Here is a 24,705-nt window from a genome sequence, read left to right on the forward strand (position 1 = left end):
CGAAGATCATGGTCATCCAGTATGGTTTTCCAGCCTTGACCCTTACGCATAGAGATTGTTCCAGATTCTCTGAATCTTTGGATGATATTATGTACTGTAGATGATGATAACTTCAAACTCTTCGCAATTTTTCTCTGATAAACTCCTTTCTGATACTGCTCCACAATTTTTCGCCGCAGCATTGGGGGAATTGGTGATCCTCTGCCCATCTTGACTTCTGAGAGACACTGCCACTCTGAGAGGCTCTTTTTATACCCAATCATGTTACCAATTAACCTAATAAGTTGAAAATTGGTCCTCCAGCTGTTCCTTATATGTACATTTAACTTTTCCGGCCTCTTATTGCTACCTGTCACAACTTTGGAATGTGTAGCTCTCATGAAATCCAAAATGAGCCAATTTTTGGCATGACATTTCAGAATTTCTTGCTTTCAACATTTGATATGTTATCTATATTCTATTGTGAATAAAATATACGTTTTTGAGATTTGTAAATTATTCCATTCCTTTTTTACTCACAATTTGTACAGTGTCCCAACTTTTTGGAAACGGGTTTGTACATGGAGCTATTAAATCTGAAAACATAAAATTAGTTGCATGTCATGTGTTGCATTATAATGTATCAACCGCTGGTTGTCACATTAATAGAGCGGCGACAGCGTCAATCTAGTTCGTAAGCACTGTGTCAGTCTCTGGTCTGGTCCAGCTGTTCTCTCACATTGTGCAGTTTACAGTTTTTATCGATTGCTAACACACAGTTCATGTAACAATTCACAATTTTCTCACAACTATAAACACAATCTCAAAACTACACACCAACTTGTCCAAACATCAAACTTCCAGGTCAAAATCAAATACTTTAATCAAAAACATGTTTTCTTTTGTCAGACTCAAACTTTGATGTTAATCCAGTGGCGAAACAGAGAAACAAATAAAATTTTTGACTTAACATGTACTACAGTATTTACTGTACATAGAATAATGAAAGTTCTCTCATCTGAAGTTCTGCTACTACAGTCAGGTCCATAAATATTGGGACATCGACACAATTCTAATCTTTTTGGCTCTATACACCACCACAATGGATTTGAAATGAAACGAATGAGACTTTCAGCTTTAATTTGAGGGTATTTACATCTAAATCAGGTGAACGGTGTAGGAATTACAACAGTTTGTATATGTACATCCCACTTTTTAAGGGACCAAAAGTAATGGGACAGATTAACAATCATAAATCAAACTTTCATTTTTTAATACTTGGTTGCAAATCCTTTTGAATCCTTGGTTTCATCCCTGGTGATGCTCTGCCAGGCCTCTACTGCAACTGTCTTCAGTTCCTGCTTGTTCTTGGGGCATTTTCCCTTCAGTTTTGTCTTCAGCAAGTGAAATGCATGCTCAATCGGATTTAGGTCAGGTGATTGACTTGGCCATTGCATAACATTCCACTTCTTTCCCTTAAAAATCTCTTTGGTTGCTTTCACAGTATGCTTCGGGTCATTGTCCATCTGCACTGTGAAGCGCTGACCAATGATTTCTGAAGCATTTGGCTGAATATGAGCAGATAATATTGCCCGAAACACTTCAGAATTCATCCTAATGCTTTTGTCAGCAGCCACATCATCAATAAATACAAGAGAACCAGTTCCATTGGCAGCCATACATGCCCACGCCATGACACTACCACCACCATGCTTCACTAATGAGGTGATCATGAGCAGTTCCTTTCCTTCTCCATACTCTTCTCTTTCCATCACTCTGGTACAAGTTGATCTTTGTCTCATCTGTCCATAGGATGTTGTTCCAGAACTGTGAAGGCTTATTTAGATGTTGTTTGGCAAACTCTAATCTGGCCTTTCTGTTTTAGAGACTCACCAATGGTTTACATCTTGTGGTGAACCCTCTGTATTCACATGGTGAAGTCTTCTCTTGATTGTTGACTTTGACACACACATACACCTACCTCTTGGAGAGTGTTCTTGATCTGGCCAACTGTTGTGAAGGGTTTCTTCACCAGGGAAAGAATTCTTCGATCATCCACCACAGTTGTTTTCCATGGTCTTCCGGGTAGTTTGGTGTTTGGAAAGCAACCAAAGAGATTTTTAAGGGAAAGAAGTGGAATGTTATGCAATGGCCAAGTCAATCACCTGACCTAAATCCGATTGAGCATGCATTTCACTTGCTGAAGACAAAACTGAAGGGAAAATGCCCCAAGAACAAGCAGGAACTGAAGACAGTTGCAGTAGAGGCCTGGCAGAGCATCACCAGGGATGAAACCCAGCGTACGCTGATGTCTAATTGATCTCCAGACTTCATGCTGTAATTGACTGCAAAGGATTTGCAACCAAGTATTAAAAAATGAAAGTTTGATTTATGATTGTTAATCTGTCCCATTACTTTTGGTCCCTTAAAAAGTGGGATGTACATATACAAACTGTTGTAATTCCTACACCGTTCACCTGATTTAGATGTAAATACCCTCAAATTAAAGCTGAAAGTCTGCAGTTAAAGCACATCTTGTTCGTTTCATTTCAAATCCATTGTGGAAAAAAGATTAGAATTGTGTCGATGTCCCAATATTTATGGACCTGACTGTATGTACTGTAATTTTACTGCATGTGTAAGTAGTATTGAAACCTTGTAGATGAGCCTGTAGGCCAACTTCCCTCATCATCAGTCCATGCAGAAGAAAATGGTCTACTTACTACAGTGCTTTGTATTTCATCAGGAACAAATGACCTTAAACCTCATCCCCTTCATTTTATATTTTCCCCTCCTATTCCTCTTTGTTTCCCACTAAAAGGTTCATTTTCCAAAACTCATAATCAATAATCACATAATCAATGATATGCGCCTGTGCATATCACCCTCAGTTTCTGATTGGTGTGTCATCAGTTTTGCTACTGAATGTTCACAGATGGATAAATGTATAGAGTTTGAGCTCAGTTTTTTATGCTTGAGTTAATTATGGCGTTTTTTTGTAGAGTTTTGCAGAAAACACTGAGCAAATCGGAACGTGTGGGAGTTATTTTCTAACCACACTTTAGTCAAACAGAGCATCATTTAAACACCAGAGCTTACCCGAGTATGTCCTTGCCTTTATGACCACGTTGTACCCATCTCATGATGGCTACTTCTAGTAGAATAGCATGTCCCAACAGTGGCAGCTCGTCTGGGGAGGGAGGGGAGGCACAGCTTCGCCAAAATGTTAAGGGTGAAAATGAGAACGATTTAATGTTACTAAAATTCACAATTAATTTCAGTTAATGTCTCAGAATGTATATATATATTTTTTGTAATTAATTTCACAGTTGTTATACCATTATGTGAAATCTCCGCTTTTCTATCGCAAATGTGTCAAATCTGTTGATATAATTACAACTGCTAAGTGAAAGGGAAGCAGAGGGTGAGGCCTGGGGAGAGATTAGCTCTTGTGCCTCCGTTGTTAAGGGCCAATCAGCATCGAGTGTTCACATTCAGCGCTGAGAGATGTTGAGAAAAGGAACCTCATAGAGGAGGCTAGCCTCCCTTCTGGTATATCAACCAATCATCATAGAGACAAGAGGGGGTAAATTATATGCTATTATTTTGAACATAGTGGCTGGGCTGATAATTTATCAAGTATTTATGATAAGAAGAAATATTGAATATTTGATCGTCAACAGCTGCCATTCAAACCGTGTATGTATATATATATATATATATTAAAATTATGGGAGCTAGAACAATAGGCTACAGAATTAGGCCTAATTAAATAGCACAACAGGCAGCTTTTAAGAAGGGATTGGTGTTTGTTTTAAGTGATAGGACAGGTAAGTGAATTTATATTATCTTGCTGTATGTGTGTTGTTTTCTTAAAATTTTCTGACTAAAAGCCATCAAAAAGCCATTTTAAAGTGGTTAAGCAAATAATAATAATAACAAAAGGCAGGGATTCACAGACCAATACAATTAGTGTGTCTCCTCTATTTTAAAACCCACGAGCTGCCACTGTGTCCCAAAGTGCAAATCATCTCAAATTGGTTTTGTGAACATGATAATGAGTTAACTATACTCAAATGGCCTCCACACTCTTCAGACCTCAATCCAGTAGATCACCTTTGGAAGATGGTGGAATGGGAGATTTGCATAAAGGATATGCAGCCAAACTGTAAACCCAACTGTGTGACAAATCATGTTCATATTCACCAGTCTCTGAGGAATATTTTCAGCCCCTTGCTGAATCTATGCCTACTATTAGTGGTAGTATATTGTTACATGCTACTCACGAAGCTAAAGAACTGACTTGCTGTATGCTGGGCTTGTTATATACTTGATAGATACATAATCATCTTGTTTTATGAAATAACCAAGTATAAACAGCCACCCAAGAAACATGCTTCCTGATGTTCCTTCCTTCTAGGAGGTCCTTCTCTGTTCCTAACTTAAGTTGTGAACATTTTATCATCTACAGAACATGTCATTCTTGCAAACCAGGCTTGAGCACAATCGTTTACACTTGTGAAACGTATTGTGTGGCTGTTTACTGACATCTCTAGTCAGTTAAACAGCTTTTATAGTCCCTCAGATGCTATATAAAGTGGATTGTTCTGTATCTGGAAACCTTATGCATAACGCAATGGCCCATTTCTGAATAATTATTGGGTGGGTGGTGGCAGTAAATAAGGAAGATGTTTTTCTCTGCCATGGGGCTGCTGCTCTGGTGGTCCAGTACATTCAGTGGCAGGCACACTATGATCATCTTCAGTTTTACTCTCGTGTTTATGCATATTATTATGCAAGATGAGTACAAATGGACCAAATTCATCACATAATGCTTGGCATGGTGAGACTTGAAGTGATCTCAAAGCAGGTATGACGCGTAACTGCATGACAACAAGAACGGGCCCCATGTTTGCTATATATACACACAGATATTCAAACACATTGTCAGATGAGAAGAACTGTGTCTTTGTTCTGTGTGTGATGACTTTGGCTGGTTGATGGGAGGACTGACAACCTCCAAAACACACAGCCTGGTGTCCATAAAAAGCTGCTCTCCTGCCGCAGGGCTTTGAGTGACCTGAACTTGACACAGTGGGAATCTCCTTTCCTCTGTTCACCATGACAGAGATGGATCAAATCTCCCTCGTGGCCGTGTGACTGAAAGCACTCTTATCACCATGGCCATTTGTAGGAGTTATCGCTTGTTTACTTGGCTCTCTGATCCTGTGCAGGGAAGATCTGGATCCTCCCAGCAGCGCTTGTGTCTCCAGATCCATTCTGTGTCACATTCCACTCCTACTATCACATCCCTCAGGCAGCAGAGCGGAGAGACATGCCAATGACTGTTTTGTGCATTATGTTCATTGCGCTGATCAAGAGCTAGGGAAGCTGTGCGGCACAGGAGATAACAAGCCAGATATCTACTTGTGATGCTTTTGACACTCTATAAAGGGTTACTGCAGGAGCTTGACCTCACCATCAACTCCTGCGTTTTCCATCAAGAGCATGATTCGGCTTTGTTGGTCTATACCGCATGATTTTGTATAGCTGAAGTGACTTGCCAATAAATCAAAACAGATCATGGTAGATTGCAGATCACCAAATACAACTTATTTCACAAGAATGCCCTTTTGGACACTAGCATCGTTCCCACACTACTGGAATGTTTTTGGATTTCTCTCTTGCCTGAATTCATTAAGGATTCTCTAGTTTCACAGACTGCTGTATCTGTTAAGTCTGAACCAAATAAGCACTGTTAAACATGTATTTCTGTAGAGTTCTGAAACATTTTGGCCTTCTAAGTACAAAATATCTATGTTAATGCAAAACCTCCCACTTTGTGCAAAGCCCAACTAGAGAAAAACACTGTTTTTCTTTTTAAAACTCAGAAGACTTAATAGAGCTCTCAGCTAAGTGTAATTTTAGTATCAACTTTGTCTCAGATGTTTGACATAAAATTCCTTTGCAGAAATAAGACTTGAAACCAATGAGACAATTGTTGACACACAGCAAGAGTACAGAGTAAAAAAAATGAGCTGCTGAGATAAATAGATCTTAGAAGAATTTACTGAATAAAGCTTGAGGAATATGGAAATCTTCATCTTTAGGTTGCAAACTTTGGTATTTTGACAAACTTAGTAAACCAGGGATTTGAGAAGCTATCTCTTCTGAACACGCATGTGAGATAAAAATGTGCCAGTTAGGTAAAGTTATCAACCAAGTTATCGTAGATTAAGTTTTGTTACAATTTTGAAAATGACTTGGAGGTTGATGCTTAGAAACATCAAGCAAACTATATGCCATTTTCACTATATGCCATTTCTAGGTGTTTTTATGGCGTTTGTTTCGTAGTTGTAATATATCAAATATTTAGCATAGTTAAAGGGTTAGTTCATCCAAGAATGAAAATTAATTCTTCTTCCACTCACCCTTGAAGCATTTTAGGTGTATGTGACTTCCTTGTTAATCCAATCAGAGTTATATAAAAAATTGTCCTTGCACTTCTAAGCCTTTTAATGGGGTAAGTGGGTGTTTGTTGTCAGCAGTTAAGAAGATGTGGAAAAGTGTGCGCATCTGTAATAAAACATCCCTCACACACCCCTGGGGGGTGAATAAAGGCCCCCTGTAGCGAATCCATGTATTTTTGTAAGATGGAAGACTTATGCGTCGCGCCTCTGGGAAATTTAGGAACAAAGGAAACAAAGTTTCATTACTTTAGCAAAGTAAAACCAGTCTCCTCTTTGCTTATTTCGAAATCCTCTGATATTTTTTCTTTACAAATCCTTGTTTTGTGCTTCTAATTAGTGACCAACATTTTGTTTTGTTCTCTCTCCGTACTCGCCATTAACAACGCAGCGCTGACGAACTACGACATCCGTCTGCATGTTTTCCGGTTCCCAACAGTTAGCAGAAGTGAGAAAAGAAATGTTTGAAATCTGGATATTTATCTTACAAAAACGCATGGATTCGCTACAGGGGGCATTTATTCAACCCCCAGAGCCGTGTAAGGGACATTTTATTATACATGTATGCATTTTATTTTACTTCTTCTGAACTGTTGACAACAAAGCAAGGACAATTTTTTACATATCTCTGTTTGGATTAATCTGAATTAAGAAAGTTACATATACATAAGATGCTTCGAGAGTGAGTAGAACATGGAAAGATTTAAATTTCTGGGTGAGCAAACCCTTTAATTACAAAATGTAAACAAAATATGATCCCACTTATATGTTAGGTGTCTTTAAATACTATGTACTTATATAATGAACTGTGTTCAAGTTGAGTTGCAAAAAAACTAAAACCTTGCTGCTATTGGGGCGGTATAAGGTTTGGGCAGGTTTTGTGGTACATATAAGTTTAAGGGGTAGAGGTAGGGACAACAGTGTAATTGTAGGTGTAACTAAATTCAGAAATAGTTATATATTGATTTGATGTTCAGGAAACATTATTATCACTGTTGAAAACAGATGTGCTGCTTAATTTATTGATTTTTTTGGCAAAACTAGATACATTTTTGGGGATTCTTTGGTGGAAAAAAAGTTCAAAAGAATAGTATTTATTTGAAATAGAAACTTTTTTTTTTACATAAATGTCTTCACTACAGTGATGGACAAAGTACACAACTCCATTACTTGAATAAAAGAGTAAAAAAAACAATTATTTTGAGTAAACGATATTGCTAGTCAAATATTATCCCATTGCAAGTGAAAGTTGTAAAGACAGATTTTTTTTTATTAAGAAAAAAGTACAGAAGAAATTGAAATTTAAAGTACTTAAGTACCAAAAGTCAATTTTTGTTGACACCGGTCTCGAGTCCCACAGAGGAGATTGGAAGAATACAAAAGTGTTTGGTTTTTGTTTGTGTGCGCCAGTCGTCCACGAGAGGCTGTCGCGCTGTTTTGTGTTTATTTAGTTATTAAAACTTTATTTGATTGTCCACTGGCTCCCGCCTCCTCCTTCCCGTGATTGTGAAGTTTTTAATGTGTTACACTAGAGGAAGGAGGGACATGCTGCCGAAGATCCCTTGCCAGTGCAGTCGAGTAGGGCGAAGGAGGGCTGGAGTGAGTTGCCGGGAGGTGGCGGGAACTGGGGGACAGTCAAGTGAAGTTTTAATAACCAAATAAACACAAAACAGCGCTACAGCCCCTCACGGACGACTGCCATGCACAAACAAAAACCAAACACAAAATAAATCCCAGGCCTGGTCCTCTCTCGTCCTTAACTGTCGTCGCTTCTCTTTTTTATCCTTCTGATTTCTTCGAGACCGCTGAGTGGAGCACTCCACCGGTCCCACGGCTCTTGGCCCCACCCACTCGTCAATACGATATAACCTACCAACATTAATTATGAACTGCAATATTCCTAGTGTGATTTTTGAATTGCAATTAAGTCCGTGTGCATTGCATGTTTTGAAGCGCGGACGCGCACGAGTTGTAATAACAGTGAAGGTCTTGGATCAATGTCATTAAAAGGTTCAATCGTTCCGCATTATTAAAGAGAAAATATCATCCGTTTGAACTCTACACTTTTTTCATTCGGTAAACAGTTTGTAAAAAGCATTTCACATGTACAGGGTAAGCAGGGCACAAATGCAGGGTTAATTGTAACACTACAAGATTTAAACATTTCCACATAACAAATGGTACAAAATTTCGCAATATTTCCTTGACGTATCTCTGTTTATAAATACTTATAAATACTTTATAAATACTTAATTTCTGTAATCAAACTTTTAAGTAAGACTATTTTGATGGGTCGTGAAATAGATTACACTTGTCTAGGTGGGTCGTGGAATGGAAAAGTTTGGGAACCCCTGCTCTAAAGCATCTTACAATACATTATGCCTACTGACTCTAATACCTAGCTTGTAGTATCTTTGAAATAAAGAGCTTTTAGAATGTTAAAATACAGAAATGAAACAAGTGAGGTGACAAAAAACAAACATTGGTAACACTTTAGAATACTGTATTGCCATTAATAAAAAACTACACAGAAACAAATGACTAATGCATTATTAACATTCTATTAACTACTATAACTAACAAAAAACTCTGATTAGTGATTTAATAAGTAATAGCACTCAGTTGAAAGTGGTAGTTCACCACAAGTTATTCAGTAATGACGGAACAATATTCTAAAGTGTTACCAAACAACTTTATTTAACACCCCACAAAAGCATGATGGTAGTGATCTCACACAGCTAGTGTAAACATTCATCCACATTTGAACTAAATGTACAGTAAAAACAGCAACATTTATTTGACATCATCACTCTTGCAATACTTTGATGTCATACACCGAAAGCTCTGTGCAGTCCTATTGTCACCTATTGTGATTTGTTAGAAAAGGCACAACAGTTGTGCTTTATCAGTAATGTTTTTGTTTACACAAATTTGCAAAATCAGACAATATCGTTCTTATACATACAAAAACATTAGCTTATTGAATTGTTGTAAATACATGTTACATTTGCAACTAGTCAGTGTTCAAAAACTCACTCACTGATTTTTAAAGCTGCTACATGACTTTCTACTTTAAGGACCTTAACAGTTATGTAGTGGAGTGAACAGTACAAGGTCCATTGAATACCTAATGTTAAGCGCTACACTTGTGGTTTCTCTTTACTTTTGGCACTGCTCAGAGGTGTTCCACCTACACAATTTATCACACACAGACGTTTGCCAAATCTGGAATTGTTCAAAGGTGGAAAAGAAACAAGGGTCCATTTTTATCTGTACCACCGTCCTTTGATAGATCAATACTATGAGCCAGAACCAGTTTTCTTCTTGTGCAGATACTTGAATGCTGTGTTTGTATGTAGTGTACACATTGACCTCATCGATTCTGGCAGCTAAACAGATATGCATGAACATGACTTAAATTCATTATGTTGACAAAAATGAGACAGCATATTAATGATTGTATAATTGATTATTATATCATTAATATTCTGCACATGATTACTCTTCAGTACAACAAATATTTGTGACTGTTACATACAACTGTTTGTTTTTCTTTGTGTTTCAGGAATTCCAGTAAGTACTCTGTTATCACTAAGGCTTTAATTCAGAACAAATGTGAGTTGGTCTGGAGGTGGGCAGATACAGCATGGCATGCCGTGTTGGCTTTGCAACCTTGATATAGACTGCAACTGAGGTGAGATAAGATGAAATGGAGAATATATGCTCCAGGAGACAGTATCTGAATTTATCGCACTCCATTTTTCACCGTCTGGCATTAATCCTGACCGCCTGTATCGTAATAACCAGGCATGCCTTTAAAAAAATCCAACAGCTGATTCAAATTTTTTCGTGCCTTACACAGAATGCACAGTAAACACTAGTACATATTGAAATGTATGTGTATCGTTGTGATGACACAGCAGCACAACAGTTTTATTGCTGTTACTGTGTCACATTTGTCAACATGAGCAGAAAGCCTCCATAATAAAGTAGAAGAGTGTGTAAACATGCATGGATGCCCCAAACACGTTCCATTTTTATGAGCTGTGTTTATGTATTGCAAATGGACTATTAAAGGGGTCCTATTATGCTTTTACAATGTCTTGATTTTGTTTTGGAGGTATACTAAAACATACTCTTCTGCTTGGTGCAAATTATGTTTTAGACAGGATGTTAACTGCTTAAAAATAACTGTGCTTTGTTCTTTAATTCTAACATTATACAGTATTGTTCAAAATAATAGCAGTACAATGTGACTAACCAGAATAATCAAGGTTTTTAGTATATTTTTTATTGCTACGTGGCAAACAAGTTACCAGTAGGTTCAGTAGATTGTCAGAAAACAAACAAGACCCAGCATTCATGATATGCACGCTCTTAAGGCTGTGCAATTGGGCAATTAGTTGAAAGGGGTGTGTTCAAAAAAATAGCAGTGTCTACCTTTGACTGTACAAACTCAAAACTATTTTGTACAAACATTTTTTTTTTCTGGGATTTAGCAATCCTGTGAATCACTAAACTAATATTTAGTTGTATGACCACAGTTTTTTAAAACTGCTTGACATCTGTGTGGCATGGAGTCAACCAACTAGTGGCACCTCTCAGCTGTTATTCCACTCCATGATTCTTTAACAACATTCCACAATTCATTCACATTTCTTGGTTTTGCTTCAGAAACAGCATTTTTGATATCACCCCACAAGTTCTCAATTGGATTAAGGTCTGGAGATTGGGCTGGCCACTCCATAACATTAATTTTGTTGGTTTGGAACCAAGACTTTGCCCGTTTACTAGTGTGTTTTGGGTCATTGTCTTGTTGAAACAACCATTTCAAGGGCATGTCCTCTTCAGCATAGGGCAACATGACCTCTTCAAGTATTTTAACATATGCAAACTGATCCATGATCCCTGGTATGCGATAAATAGGCCCAACACCATAGTAGGAGAAACATGCCCATATCATGATGCTTGCACCTCCATGCTTCACTGTCTTCACTGTGTACTGTGGCTTGAATTCAGAGTTTGGGGGTCGTCTCACAAACTGCCTGTGGCCCTTGGACCCAAAAAAAACAATTTTACTCTCATCAGTCCACAAAATGTTCCTCCATTTCTCTTTAGGCCAGTTGATGTGTTCTTTGGCAAATTGTAACCTCTTCTGCACATGCCTTTTTTTTAACAGAGGGACTTTGCGGGGGATTCTTGAAAATAGATTAGCTTCACACAGACGTCTTCTAACTGTCACAGTACTTACAGGTAACTCCAGACTGTCTTTGATCATCCTGGAGGTGATCATTGGCTGAGCCTTTGCCATTCTGGTTATTCTTCTATCCATTTTGACGGTTGTCTTCCGTTTTCTTCCATGTCTCTCTGGTTTTGCTCTCCATTTTAAGGCATTGGAGATCATTTTAGCTGAACAGCCTATCATTTTTTGCACCTCTTTATAGGTTTTCCCCTCTCTAATCAACTTTTTAATCAAAGTACGCTGTTCTTCTGAACAATGTCTTGAACGACCCATTTTCCTCAGCTTTCAAATGCATGTTCAACAAGTGTTGGCTTCATCCTTAAATAGGGGCCACCTGATTCACACCTGTTTCTTCACAAAATTGATGACCTCAGTGATTGAATGCCACACTGCTATTTTTTTGAACACACCCCTTTCAACTAATTCAACTAATTGCCCAATTGCACAGCCTTAAGAGCGTGCATATCATGAATGCTGGGTCTCATTTGTTTTCTGAGAATCTACTGAACCTACTGGTAACTTGTTTGCCACGTAGCAATAAAAAAATATACGAAAAACCTTGATTATTCTGGTTAGTCACATTGTACTGCTATTATTTTGAACAATACTGTAACACGAATTGCAGTGGAAATACAGATTAATTTATTTATACAGTTGAATTTATTTATACCATAGTCTAGTGTTTCCCACAGACTTGGACTCTGTGGTGGAATATATATGTAAATTCATTCAATACCAGCAGTAGGTGCTGTAGGAGTGGTAGAGATCGAGGTTTTCCCGGTACACAAAGCTGTGCTTCCGCTCACAAACGCTGCTTTATAAGACATTACATGCAAAATGAAATGAAAATTACATCTAATTTTCAGATTTTCTGACATTCATTTTTCAAATTCTGCAGATTACATCATAGTCCAGTATTGTACTCTTAGCAATTTATTATAAAAACTCATAATTGTAACATACATATTTACACACATGCATTATTCAGGTGCATGTGTAATAACTTGCGAGACTTGACGATACAGCACCACTACTTCTTTGTTGTCTCTTGTCCGATGCACTCAACCATTCATTCTAACCACGACCTCGCACCTCCCCAGCCGACAGCTATTCGAATTTCCATATGTGGGAAGTATTTTAATTATACTCTAATGGGCTACTTTGTGACATCAAAAAACCGGAAAAACAATTCTATAGTCCAAATGTGCTGTTAGTTGTTCTTGAAAAAGGATTTAAAAAACAAACAAAATAACTCCCTTTGGAATGGACTTTGAAAATTGTAACTTTGTAGATCTTTTTTATGCCCAAACATACAAACTGACTAAAATTCAAAAAGTGAAAAAGTATAATAGGACCCCTTTAAAGACAATGGCACTTTAACAATGTCCATTCTTGTGCATATTTGGTGGATTTGGAATGTAAATAAACTTCTAACTTTTTAAAATTCAGATATAATGGAATTTATGTTTTTAATTGTCCTGTTTCTTTTTCTTCATTAAATCCTAACAGGGCCCTCCAGGACGGGATGGCTACCCGGTAATTGTCACTCCAGTTATACACTCACTGATCAACTGATCACATCTGCTTTAACCAAAAGCTCACACAGGACTTGGGGTCTCATGTAGACCTCAGCTGATAGGCAGGGTTAAGTGTCATAGTATGCCACCTGCTGGACATATTAGAAAATATTGCAAAAAAAAAAGAAAAGTTTTTGGGTTTAAGATCATTCAGCATTCTGCAGTTGACATATAAAAAAAAATAAATAATTCATGCATAAACATGCTGATGCCATTTGGGTTGGTTTTAAACTGCCAGATGAGACATTGGGTATATTTCCTAAATGTATTTTATGTATTTCCTATGGTTGCAAGTTCTGTCGTTACCAACATAGTTCTACGATTTGGCATTTCCTGAATCCATAATTCCAACAAACATTCCTAAACAGTATCGCAAAGTTTTGTGGTTGGATCCGCTGTTTGAACAAAAGCTACTACGATCTATATCTTTCATTCTATACATAATAAATAAAACAAAATGTTTTTAAAGAGTTTACATGTGCACACATACTCTAATACCAAAGGGGAAGCCCTGGGTGAGCAAACTAACAGAGAACAAACATAGCGAAGTAGTCCTCAGATATAATGCCATTTACAGTAATAAATCATCATTAACAGCATTTCTAACCAGCAAGGTTTTTGTTTTTGGTTTCTCCAACATTTAATCATACTATGGCGGTTAATAAGCAAATTACGGTGTTGTACAGAAACACACCCCAGATCTCTTATTTCTTTGTGCTTACATTTTGAGTAAATCAAGTGATACACTTTTGATGGGGTTCACTTTTGATGAACAAGTCAAAATACATCAATGTACTTTTCAGAAAGGTTTTCAAATGGTACAGATAATTGTATGCATATATAGCATATTACACAGGAATATAATCCATCTGTCTGCATAGCCTGCATATTAAAAATGAACCTTAAAACTCAGAAAAAATAGTTGAAATTATCAATATTAGGTAAGCTAATTTAATCATATAAAATGTTCTTATTTTAAGTTCTTATTTTCAGTTATTATAAATAAAACTATACTCTTACAGAACAAAGAGATATTGTTCTTTCCAATAGCTTTGCTTTTAAAAGAGGCATTAGTTGTGAGAAGACTCCCTGACAGGCCATTGCGATCCAGATGCGATCAGTTGCATGCATTGGCAGCCTCCGCTCCGCATAAAGATCAACTGGGAAATATAGCCCTGTGTGAAGTCTCTCCAAGCATAACAAGAGAGCTGCGCCAAACCGAACCGTGCGTAGGACTGCACTACACATGGCCCTTACCGGATTTCCAATTGCACTCAGAACTATCACCACACAAGTCATTGATTTTTTTTTCTACATCATGCTACATAAACTGACATGTGCAACCCCTGCATGCTTTATTGTCACTTGTCCGTTGTGAAAGTACAATCACACAATACCAGATCAAAACAGACAGCTCTATTGTCTGCGTTTCCTGACTATGTTGTTCAGAATAAATACATTCAAGTCAGAGACTTATAAGAAATACAGGTTTACCTCTAATTTTAAAATGTGTATACATTATGTTGACACATTGTTTTGATGGTGCCTTTAGATCTTCGCCTCCAGTTTTACATTTATTATGAACTTTTGTTCAAAAGGTTTTCCAGTCAGGAAGTGTTCACATTTCATTTAGTTAAGTATGTTGGCTTATATTTTTCACAGGTCAGACCCCTTTCAGCACCTTCAGTGCTTTGGACAGCAACTTCCTGTCTTTTAGCCTGAGTGTACTGAAGCCAGCGATGATGGACTAAACCTTTCCTTCCTCTAATTATTTATAACAGGGGACCACTAATTATTATTACAAAAATATTACATTTTTGGAGTCCATCAAAGCTAAACTGTATGGTTCTGATTTTATTGCGAACAATGTTAATTTTTTTTACCTTAATTTTTAATCAAAATGTCAAAACTAGTGACACAACTAACTTCTCTGAAGTATTCCAGCTCTAATAATTTATTCTGCTTAAACTCCGTCCCTTTCTTACAATTGACTACAGGCATGCATTAAGATCTGCCTACATCCTACATGAATCAGACTAAGTTTAACGGAGGCCAGCTAGTAAGGCAGTTAGGACCGGAGGGGTTACATTGGTGCCATGACCCGTATGGGAGTGAGGTTTAGGGGGGTGAGAGGAGGGATTTTCCCCTGATCTCAAGAGGTGCACTGGCATTAGAGGCTGTGATCTTTAGCATCTTTGTTAGTCCACCTACCTTCCAAGATGGCAACCCAGGTTCAAAGGTTTTTTTTTTTTTCATCATGGAACCAACAACCGTCGGTGGCACGGTGTTGTTATATATATATAAAAAAAAAAAAAAAATATATATATATATATATATATATATATATATATATATATATATATATATATATATTTGTTTATGAAACAAAATATAAATAAATGAAGCTCGGTAATCTATTATAACTAGGGCCGGGACTCGATTAAAAAAATTAATCTAATTAATTAGAGGCTTTGTAATTAATTAATCGAAATTAATCGCATTTTAATCGCATATAAATATTTGACCTGAGAACAGTGAGAAGTAATTCTTTTTTCACATGAATTTATAGTATACCATTAAATAATGACTGAATACATAAGCTTAAGCAACAAAATATTGTTTATTTTTGTTCAACCAAGTCTAGCAGACTAGTGCAATTTTTGCCATGAAGTGTAGCAATAGCATATTTAGAAACAATTTAGAAATAGTACATTTCAGAAATTCAGGAAACTTATAGGTGCTGGAACCTTCTGTAAAGAGTTTTTTTTAAGTAAAACACAATACTGTCAATTACATTCAGAACATTGGAAACACTGACTATTAGAAAACATCTCTCTGTTGCTTCAGAGGCCATAACATACTAAGTCTAACTCTCAATAACCTTGGCCAAAACAATAAAGAGTTCAACATAAACTGTTGCACCAACAAAATAATATATAGTTCAACATAAAGTGTAAAGTCCACGCTAGCTGCTATATGTTTTGCGTTGAGGTGATACTTGAGGCTCGTTGTGCTGCAGTGATATGAGAAGCGAACGCTAGTTGGTGCTCCAGTATAATCGGTCCGCCGAAACGAATCCAGTGAGAAACGTTCCGCGGTGCAAAAATAAGTTATTAAAAATGCGGGATTTTTTTTTCTGTAATTAATTAATCTTAGTTAACGCGTTATTTTTTTGTGTAATTAATTAATCTCAATTAACACGTTAAAGTCCCGGCCCTAATTATAACACATGTGTGGGTGCCTTAACTCCGGTCTGTACGTGCTCTCTGTGGAATAGGAATTGTGGAATATGTTTCCACTTTTTAGCATCTTCCATTTACCGCTGTCTCGTTTGTATTTGGCTAGTTTGGAGAAAGCCTCAGCAATACAAACCAGACCAGCGTTTGCGATCACAGTAACTTGAAGACAAAAGAACATGAATGGAGATGGCAATGTAGTATTTGGTTTCCAAAAAGAACCATTGCTTAACAAATTTGCTGAATGCAAAATAAACTGTAAGGCAAAAATGATGTAAAGGAAACAGCTTATGGTGTTTGAGTTTTTTTTATTAACATAGACTTACAGTCTAAATGAAACAACAACTGTTACTGTTATTACACTTGTATACAAAGCTTTGTATTATGCTTGTTATAGATTGTGTGGTGTCACGTGCACTACTGCCATTGGCAATAGACCACTGCGGTGACACGGTTGTCACAGCGACTGTCACAAAACCTAGTTCCACTTGCCTTTTTCAAAGATACATTTTACTCAGGTGCCTGTCACTATGGGGATGAAATGATCAAAATCTTAAATTCAAATCCAATGTATATGATTGCCCTGAAATAACTATAAAAACTAATCCAAGTCTTGTTCTCTTCCCGTCTCTCTCAGGGTCCAATGGGTATGGATGTGAGTACAACATCACTGTGCAGCAATAAATATACATCCCAACAGATAACTGGAGTGATTATGCTGCAAAAATATATAATAATATCTAATAATAATTTCTATCTTTTCTTATAGGGACCTCCAGGTCCAAATGGCAGTCAGGTAGGTTTTTTCATCATTTCAATCTATAAACAACCTTATTATTGTGTTTTGTGTAATGTACTGTCATAGGCCAGTTTGTAATACATCATGGAATAAACCAGGCCCATTTCCTGTTTTATACAGCATGGGTAAACTTCAGTCCATCACCTCATTCATAACAGTGAGATGCTGAAAAGTAGTGTCAAAGACCATAGAATACCCAAGACATGTCACTCGTATAATTTTGAATGGGGAAAAATGCAAAGTTCAATATGGCCGCTCAATCGCAGGAAGCCCCACCTTCTGAATGAAGGAGCCAATCAATAATTGGTAAAGTCATCTTGTCACTGCAGCTGCCGTTAGAAGCGTCCCAGTTGCTATAGAAACAGTAAATATTCTGAGATGTTAGCTCAGTACTGCACATGCACAATGGCTGATCAAGCCTGAGAAATATGAATTTTATAACGCTTTTTGAGCTAAAGTAACAACATTTATGACACAATTGTTGTCAGATTTCCTCTGTGATTTAAAATAGGAAATTTAATCCTAAGCTTATAGAACAGTTTTGGAGAAGTTTATGTTTCCCCATTCAAAGAAATAGGAGCTGCAAAGATGGCCGCTGAGTGACATGACTTGTCTTAAAGTGACTTTGGTAGCAGGGATGGAAATTAGCACCCACCACCAGCCAAATGTAGGTGATTTTGTGTTGTGGCGGGTAAATGCGCTTCACCTACCTGCCACTGTGGCGGTTAAATAAAAATAGCATACTGTTTCACCCGGCCAGTCGACAAAAAAGTTAATTTCCATCTCTGGTGTGTGTACAACACGCAATAAAGTGTAATATCATCCGAAGCAGCTCCGTGGAAAAAGGTGGTGTAAACCGGGCTCAAAGTGGCGGCGTTGTTCCCAGTACAGTGTTTGTAGCTGAAGTTAGTTTTATAGCATGCGCTCATTATATACAAGATCGCGTGAAGAGTTGAATTTGTTATCACGCACAAGTTTCTGCATACTGTCACGTCTCTGTCAAACCCCGGTAAGTTCACTCTCCTCCAGCATTCTGCAATATTTTAGATTATATGGACAGTTTGTGTTCATCTTATTGTTTTAACGGAATTATAAGCAAACTAACAAACAGTATTATGGGTCGCGTGTCTAATAACTGTTGTCCGGGGGATGCATTTTATTTCCAATCTTCAAGTACTTTTTCAGAAGTTAGCTCTTGTGGTTAGTAAGTTGTTACGCTGTTCATTTTTGTTTGTAGAAATAACATTGTATCGCTACACGTTCGACAGCTCTGGTTTGACAAGACGCGTAAAAATGATTTATTAAAAATGCTGTGCATTCGTCTGTCGACGGCGTAAAAGTTTGTGAGCCGAGATTTCTTTCAGTTATACAGTGTTGAACGGGACTTTTCCCCACGTGTTCCCTCAGTGACAACAACAACAACAACAAAAAAAACTTTTATTATACTGGTAAATCCTTTCCTTTGGAATTAAATACAACATTATTAATGCGTATGAAAACTGTTTAGAATATCCCAAAAATGTTTCTGTGCATTAAAAAAGTTCAGTGCAGTGTATCATCCGGTTGAGCTACAGAGTTGAGAGAATGAGCTACTTCAGCAAGAGTCAGCCGTTTTAAAACCTAGTAAGCTGCCTAGATAGGCAGCATGTGTAAGCATCACTGAAAGAGAAAATGTCAGTATTTCATTGAGACTTGAGATTAAATAAACTGCTTAAGTATTGTAGATCTTGCTAATTTTCACATGCATTTACACATTGTTGGTTAAAGTGGCAGGTAAAAACATTGAGTGGCTGGTAGATTTTGAAATCCACCAGCCACAGTGGCCGGTGGACAAAAAAGTTCATTTCCATCCCTGTTTGGTAGTATTAAGATCGTCTTCCTCAGGTTTCTCCAGGGGTCAGTTACACAAGTTGTGCTCAAGTAAGTGGTGGTGAAAATAGGCACTAAGTTACAATTTAGGCGCCACTACATATTATACTACTATAATACTTCAAATGTATTTGAAAAAGAAAATATCCTACAGTTTTGGAACAAGAAGACAATTAAATGAAAGAATTTAAATGCTTAGGTGGAGTATCCTATAAGTACAGAGTTCAGTACAAACTTACTAGTAGTTACTAATAACTCAATTCTGCAGCTAATGTCCCAAATTCAGTAAAAATGGCTGGTGCAACCCTATCCATGTCTTTTACTTGTATATGTAACATGGGGGAGGCCAGCAGGGACTAGGTGGTCAATTCCTCTTTTAAAACCCATTCTGAAGGGTAATTATTGGAGCAATTAATTGCTCAGAACTGCATACAAATTGGGTGAAGCACATCAGTGGAACACCAACAGCTTTTGTCAGTTACGTCAAAGTTTAGAGTCACTAGTTTAAAATCACGCTCAAGATTATGAATGTTTTCTTGCTAAAAGTGAAAGGGCACTTAAGTCGAGTGTTTACTTGAAGGACCATTGAAGATTACAGAAAGAGGGGTGTGTTTTTGACTGGGCAACACAACAACAAGAAGATCCACATTAAACATCTTTATGTAACAGGAGAGATGTACATCTCCTTATCTTAATGTTCTCCATCTGTGTGCTGAAGTCAGTATCATCTAGTGTAGCTTCTCCATCACAATCAAAGAAAATTAAATTTGTCCAGGGCATCATTGTTGGGTTTATTAACACCCTCCAATCTATTAAATATTTTATGGCATATCGTTGCAATCTAGAACAATAAAACTCGAGTCCACTTTAAAAATATAACCGTGACAATAACTATTCCAATATTCCTGCTCTGCCATTTTGTAAGCCACAAATCCATATTTTGATCTCAAGTCAACATTATGAGCACTTGGGACAAGACTCTTGTGTTTAACATTCTTTGAAAAATACCACAACACCACTGCACTGCTTACTGTGATGAAGCACATACTTATGAAACAGCACACAAAATTACAGCGTTCGAAGAGTTGCAGTGAACACAACACCACAGAGTATGATGGAACTGTGATAATCAGAATGTGTCTTGTTGTTTTTGCGGTCTTGAGCAAAGTTTCCTGTGCAGACCGCTGAGCAGAATAAAATCATCCGTTCCCTCAAACCAGCTGTCAACTAATGAAATAAGAGCTCTTGTGTTAAATTATATGCAAGAATATTTGCTGTCCTCAGGAATGGAATGTCATAACATTGTTTTATTTTTACTTTTCTATATCTTCTTTTCATATTTTGTGATGTATTGGTTTTCATATACTCAATCATTCGTTCAAACACTCAGATTCAACCACTAAAACATCTGCCAGTGATTTCTGAGGGGTGAATAGGCAATAGGTGTGACTTGTGGTTTGCAATGGAAACAGCCTGAGTTGTTAAGAATAATTTTTATTCTGTCACTTTGAATCTTTCTCTTCTTTTGCCAGGGAATGCCGGGACCAAAAGGAGATAAGGTATATTCACCCCACAATATATTCCAGCATGTCAAAGTATAATGATAGTTTTGATTCAAAGAAATGTATTCACGAGTATAAGCTAAGAGTTGCTTTCTCCACAGGGTGACCAGGGAGACATGGGTCCCAGGGTGAGTGTCACAAACATTTAATATTATACTCATTCAGAAGCCTTAGTTTACAGAGATTGCATTGATCTGAGGATGCCCCTTGACCTGGAAGTCAATTATGAAGCCATTTACTTCCAGATGGCAGGGCTTGGTTGCTGGCAGTTTCACATTACTGTGTTGATTGACGTAAAATCTTTATCCGTTCAACTAATTCCAATTGCAACCTCAATATGGTATCCATCACTGTACCCCTGCGTCCACCAAGCCAGTTTTCTCCTCATCCAAAGGGAAAAACTGTGAGCCTTGACAAATCAGGAATTCGCCGGTGCACATCGCACCACTTTTCTATCTATATCTACTTGAACTATCATTTAAATCATTTGGCTCCCTATGCTTCTTTTCCACCATACCTCATGACCATTCAGCACAATTAGAAACATGTGCTTTGGCTGTTCTCTTTCTTTATGTTAAGAACATGTGTTGTATGCGCTACACTGTTTTTGCTTTACGCCATTAGTCTGAAAATGAAACAAATCTTTGAGAGTGGTGACATGAGCAGTCAGGAAATGGAAAACAGCCTCTCCCATGGGCCGTGTTCCTCTTTTTGTGTGGATGTAAGAGCCAAATTAGCGCTTTTTCAACTACATTGAAGCAAGTAGAGTGTGGCCCTTTGGAATCCATTAAAGCTCTCATGGGACAAGGACCCCTTGACCTGGAAGTCGATTAAAGTTGTGTTTCCTTCCAGATGGCAAGACTTGGGTTTGTAGTGCAGGTGGATAGTTGACCTTATGCTTACTGCTGACTTGTGACTTTTGCCCTTTGCCCAGACATAGAAGAAGCAGATCAGACTTACAAAGTAGTAGGCATCTGAGGCAGCTAAGAAGAATATTCTGCTAAGTCGTATGCAGGGTTGTGCTGTTCAGAACTGAATTGAGAATTCTGTTTAGTTTCCAGTTTGGTTCCTGAATTTGAAATGAGATAGCAAACAGGATGAATAATTGTAATTCAGATTTAAGGGAATGAAATTCACATAACTTTAAATTAGAAAAGCAAAGTTTAAAGTTCTGGGAGGGGGGATAAAAGGTCACGAAGATTGAGGGTTTATAGGCCTTACAGATAGATAAATCATAGAGATAATATCGTAGAGCAGTGGTCGGAAACAGGCAGCCCAAGGGCTAAAATTATTTTAATAGCGGCTGGTTCTGAATTAGATCTGTCATATTACAGCAACAGTTACTCACAGTCAGAGTATGTGAGCGGAGAGAAGAGTATAGCAGTGTGATTATGACTGGAGCACGGAGCTGATTTTTTTAAAAGTCTGGCCGTCGTGTTTTCACTTGCTCCAAGAGCGCTCCACCACCGCTCCATCACGAGTACAATTCATGCCAACATCACGTAATATAACTGTATATTTAGCCAAAATCCATGTATTAAGCATATTTAGCTAGCTTAATAGAGAAGGATCACTCAAATCAGAAAGAATGGGAAGGCTATGATGACGGCAGTGGATTTGTTTGTTCCTTATCTAGATATATATTTTCAGCCAAAAGCATGATTTAAACAAGTACAACATCACTTATTCACACGCAGTTTGAATTTCACCAACCTTCTCCCAAACCAGCTTATGCTATGGTTTCAGCTAAAATAGTTCAGTTTTGTATGTAATGTCAAAGTGATTATGGAGCATTTAAATGTTCATTAAATGTACAGTTTTTTTTTTTTTTTTTTTTTTAAAGTAACTACCAAGCGACCAGCGGCAGACAGTGAGCTGATCATAGCCTATGTTTGATCAATTTAGCCTTCTCAAATCATCATTTTGTGCTTTTATTAAATAAAGGATACATAGACCTACAGTACAGGATGAGCATTTTGGCCAGGAGCACTTCACAATCATGGGCCGGATCTCAGCAAATACTTGCCTCACAGACTTGTGAAATATATCTATAGAAGCTTTAAATTGCTAATTTAAAACAAAATAATTCAAATAAAAAACAAAAACTCTTTATTCTCTGTATGGTCAACGGGGAAAAAGTAGTATACGGGGAAGCTGTGGCCTAGTGGTTGAAGAGTATGACTTCTAATCCTAAGGTTGTGGGTTCGAGTCTTGGGCCAGCAATTCGGTTGTTAAGTGATGATGTAAGAAACGCTGTTTCCAGGTCCAAGCCTCAACTCACTTCACCTGAGAATATGACCTCAGCAGTCGTTTATGAGCAATGTTTATTTATAATAATAATTTAAGCTAAATGCCTTCAAACATACGGTATAACCTACAGTCTCCGTGCTCACAGCGTCCCAAACACAAATAATTTTTATATATTTATTTAGATATATATTTTCATATTCTGGCTATCTGGGACTTCAGTATGTAGTTAAAGGTTAGGATTATAACTTTTTCGCTAGTATTATATCAAATTGTGAGTGTATATTAGCACCTTTTGTTGTTTTCTCGTGGTAACTGATAGAGTGTTTGGCGGTGCTACGTGACGTCAGACTTAAAAAGCGAATACCATGACTTGGGTGCCCTTGAGCAAGGCACTGAAGCCCAAACTGCTCCCCTTGCACTGCAGCATAAATGGCTGCCCACTGCTCTGGGAGTGTTCACGGGTGTGTGTGTGTGTTCACTGGTGTGTGTGTGCACTTTGGATGGGTTAAATGCAGAGCATGAATTCTGAGTATAGGTCACCATACTTGGCTGTATGTATGTCACGTCAAAGTATAACAGTATACTTTAAGTATAACAGTAGAAAACTTTGAGTACACAGCTAGTTTACCTCTATGTTTGTAATTTGTACTGCAATTATACTAAAAGTGAACTATGTATACTGATAGTTCCTCTTCAGGAACTCGAGCTGCGTCGAAATGCTTTGGGGAACGCAAACTGCACGAGCCGCGCAGCTGGCTTCAGCTTCTGCGTTTTCAGCAAGCATATCTAAGGATGGGGCGAAAACGGCTCTACCTATCTCCACCCGTATTCCCTAGATTTAGAGTTCATCTCGAGGTTCGGAAGCACGCGAAGTGGTTCCTTCCCCCTCTGTGAACTCGCAGCTGCAGCTACTTATCTCCGAGGAGATTTATATTGTTTGTGTGACTAAGCGGCTCGCGTGTTGCCGAGGCAATGCGTGTACTACATAATTTTCAGTTTTGATGTAAATCTTACCAAATCCAGACCATCTTTACTCGTCTGATTGGTTAACTGCATTAATTCTGAGGAATTAAATTCAGTATCTATCTTACTATGAGAAGTTAGATATGAATTATACTAACAATGCAGACCGTGTTTACTCGTCTGATTGTTTGTTTGCATTAAATTCTGAGGAATATAATGACACTTATCTCACTCTGAGAAATTATATATACTGGAGGGGCTACTGGGCGGGAGCAGCCCTCCCAGTCTGTAGTCAGAGCGTTGCCGCCCGCGCTCCCCCTGCGTCAGGACCGGAGGCTGAAGCAACGCTCTGAACCAGGGTTTTTCCAGCCTAAGGCGGATCTGAGGGCCGTACTTCAGGCTGTGAGGCCCGCGGCTAAGAAGTCCTGACACGTTTCGGTCACGACTGCAGAGGGCGGCCCCTACTGGGGTGGAGCGGCGTACACCCCATTACACTGTTCCCGTATCGCCTCAGCGCCCTCTGGGGGCCGGTCTGCCAACCCTGCCAGTGGTCCGGGGCGCAGCAGTCCCCAGCGAGCATCTTTCTTAGTATTTTCCGCCCGTGCGCGTAGCGGGGCTGAGACGCTCGCTGCCCCTGGAGGGGCCTATTACACCAGAGAGTCTCGAGAGACTGATTCCCTTAGTAGATTATTTAGCAGCGTGAAAACTACTGCCAAATGTATCTAAATGGGTCCTGCACACAGTAGAAAAAGCTACCGTAT

General features: G+C 38.1%; 1 protein-coding gene and 1 long non-coding RNA gene across 2 annotated transcripts in view; one reads left to right on the forward strand and one right to left on the reverse strand.

The window, feature by feature from the left end:
- Window positions 1-24,705, forward strand: part of LOC127985668 (collagen alpha-1(XXIII) chain-like) — a 100,788-nt gene that overhangs the window by 56,559 nt on the left and 19,524 nt on the right. Inside the window, exons 4-9 of the mRNA XM_052587718.1 lie at window positions 10,012-10,019; window positions 13,198-13,224; window positions 17,139-17,156; window positions 17,271-17,297; window positions 20,702-20,728; window positions 20,833-20,859. Of these exons, the coding sequence (XP_052443678.1) occupies window positions 10,012-10,019; window positions 13,198-13,224; window positions 17,139-17,156; window positions 17,271-17,297; window positions 20,702-20,728; window positions 20,833-20,859 (134 nt within the window). The remainder of the gene's footprint in view (window positions 1-10,011; window positions 10,020-13,197; window positions 13,225-17,138; window positions 17,157-17,270; window positions 17,298-20,701; window positions 20,729-20,832; window positions 20,860-24,705) is intronic.
- Window positions 1-24,705, reverse strand: part of LOC127985671 (uncharacterized) — a 124,367-nt gene that overhangs the window by 3,750 nt on the left and 95,912 nt on the right. The window lies entirely within an intron of this gene.

This window comes from Carassius gibelio, chromosome B21 (assembly GCF_023724105.1).
Source record: "Carassius gibelio isolate Cgi1373 ecotype wild population from Czech Republic chromosome B21, carGib1.2-hapl.c, whole genome shotgun sequence".
NCBI lineage: Eukaryota > Metazoa > Chordata > Actinopteri > Cypriniformes > Cyprinidae > Carassius > Carassius gibelio.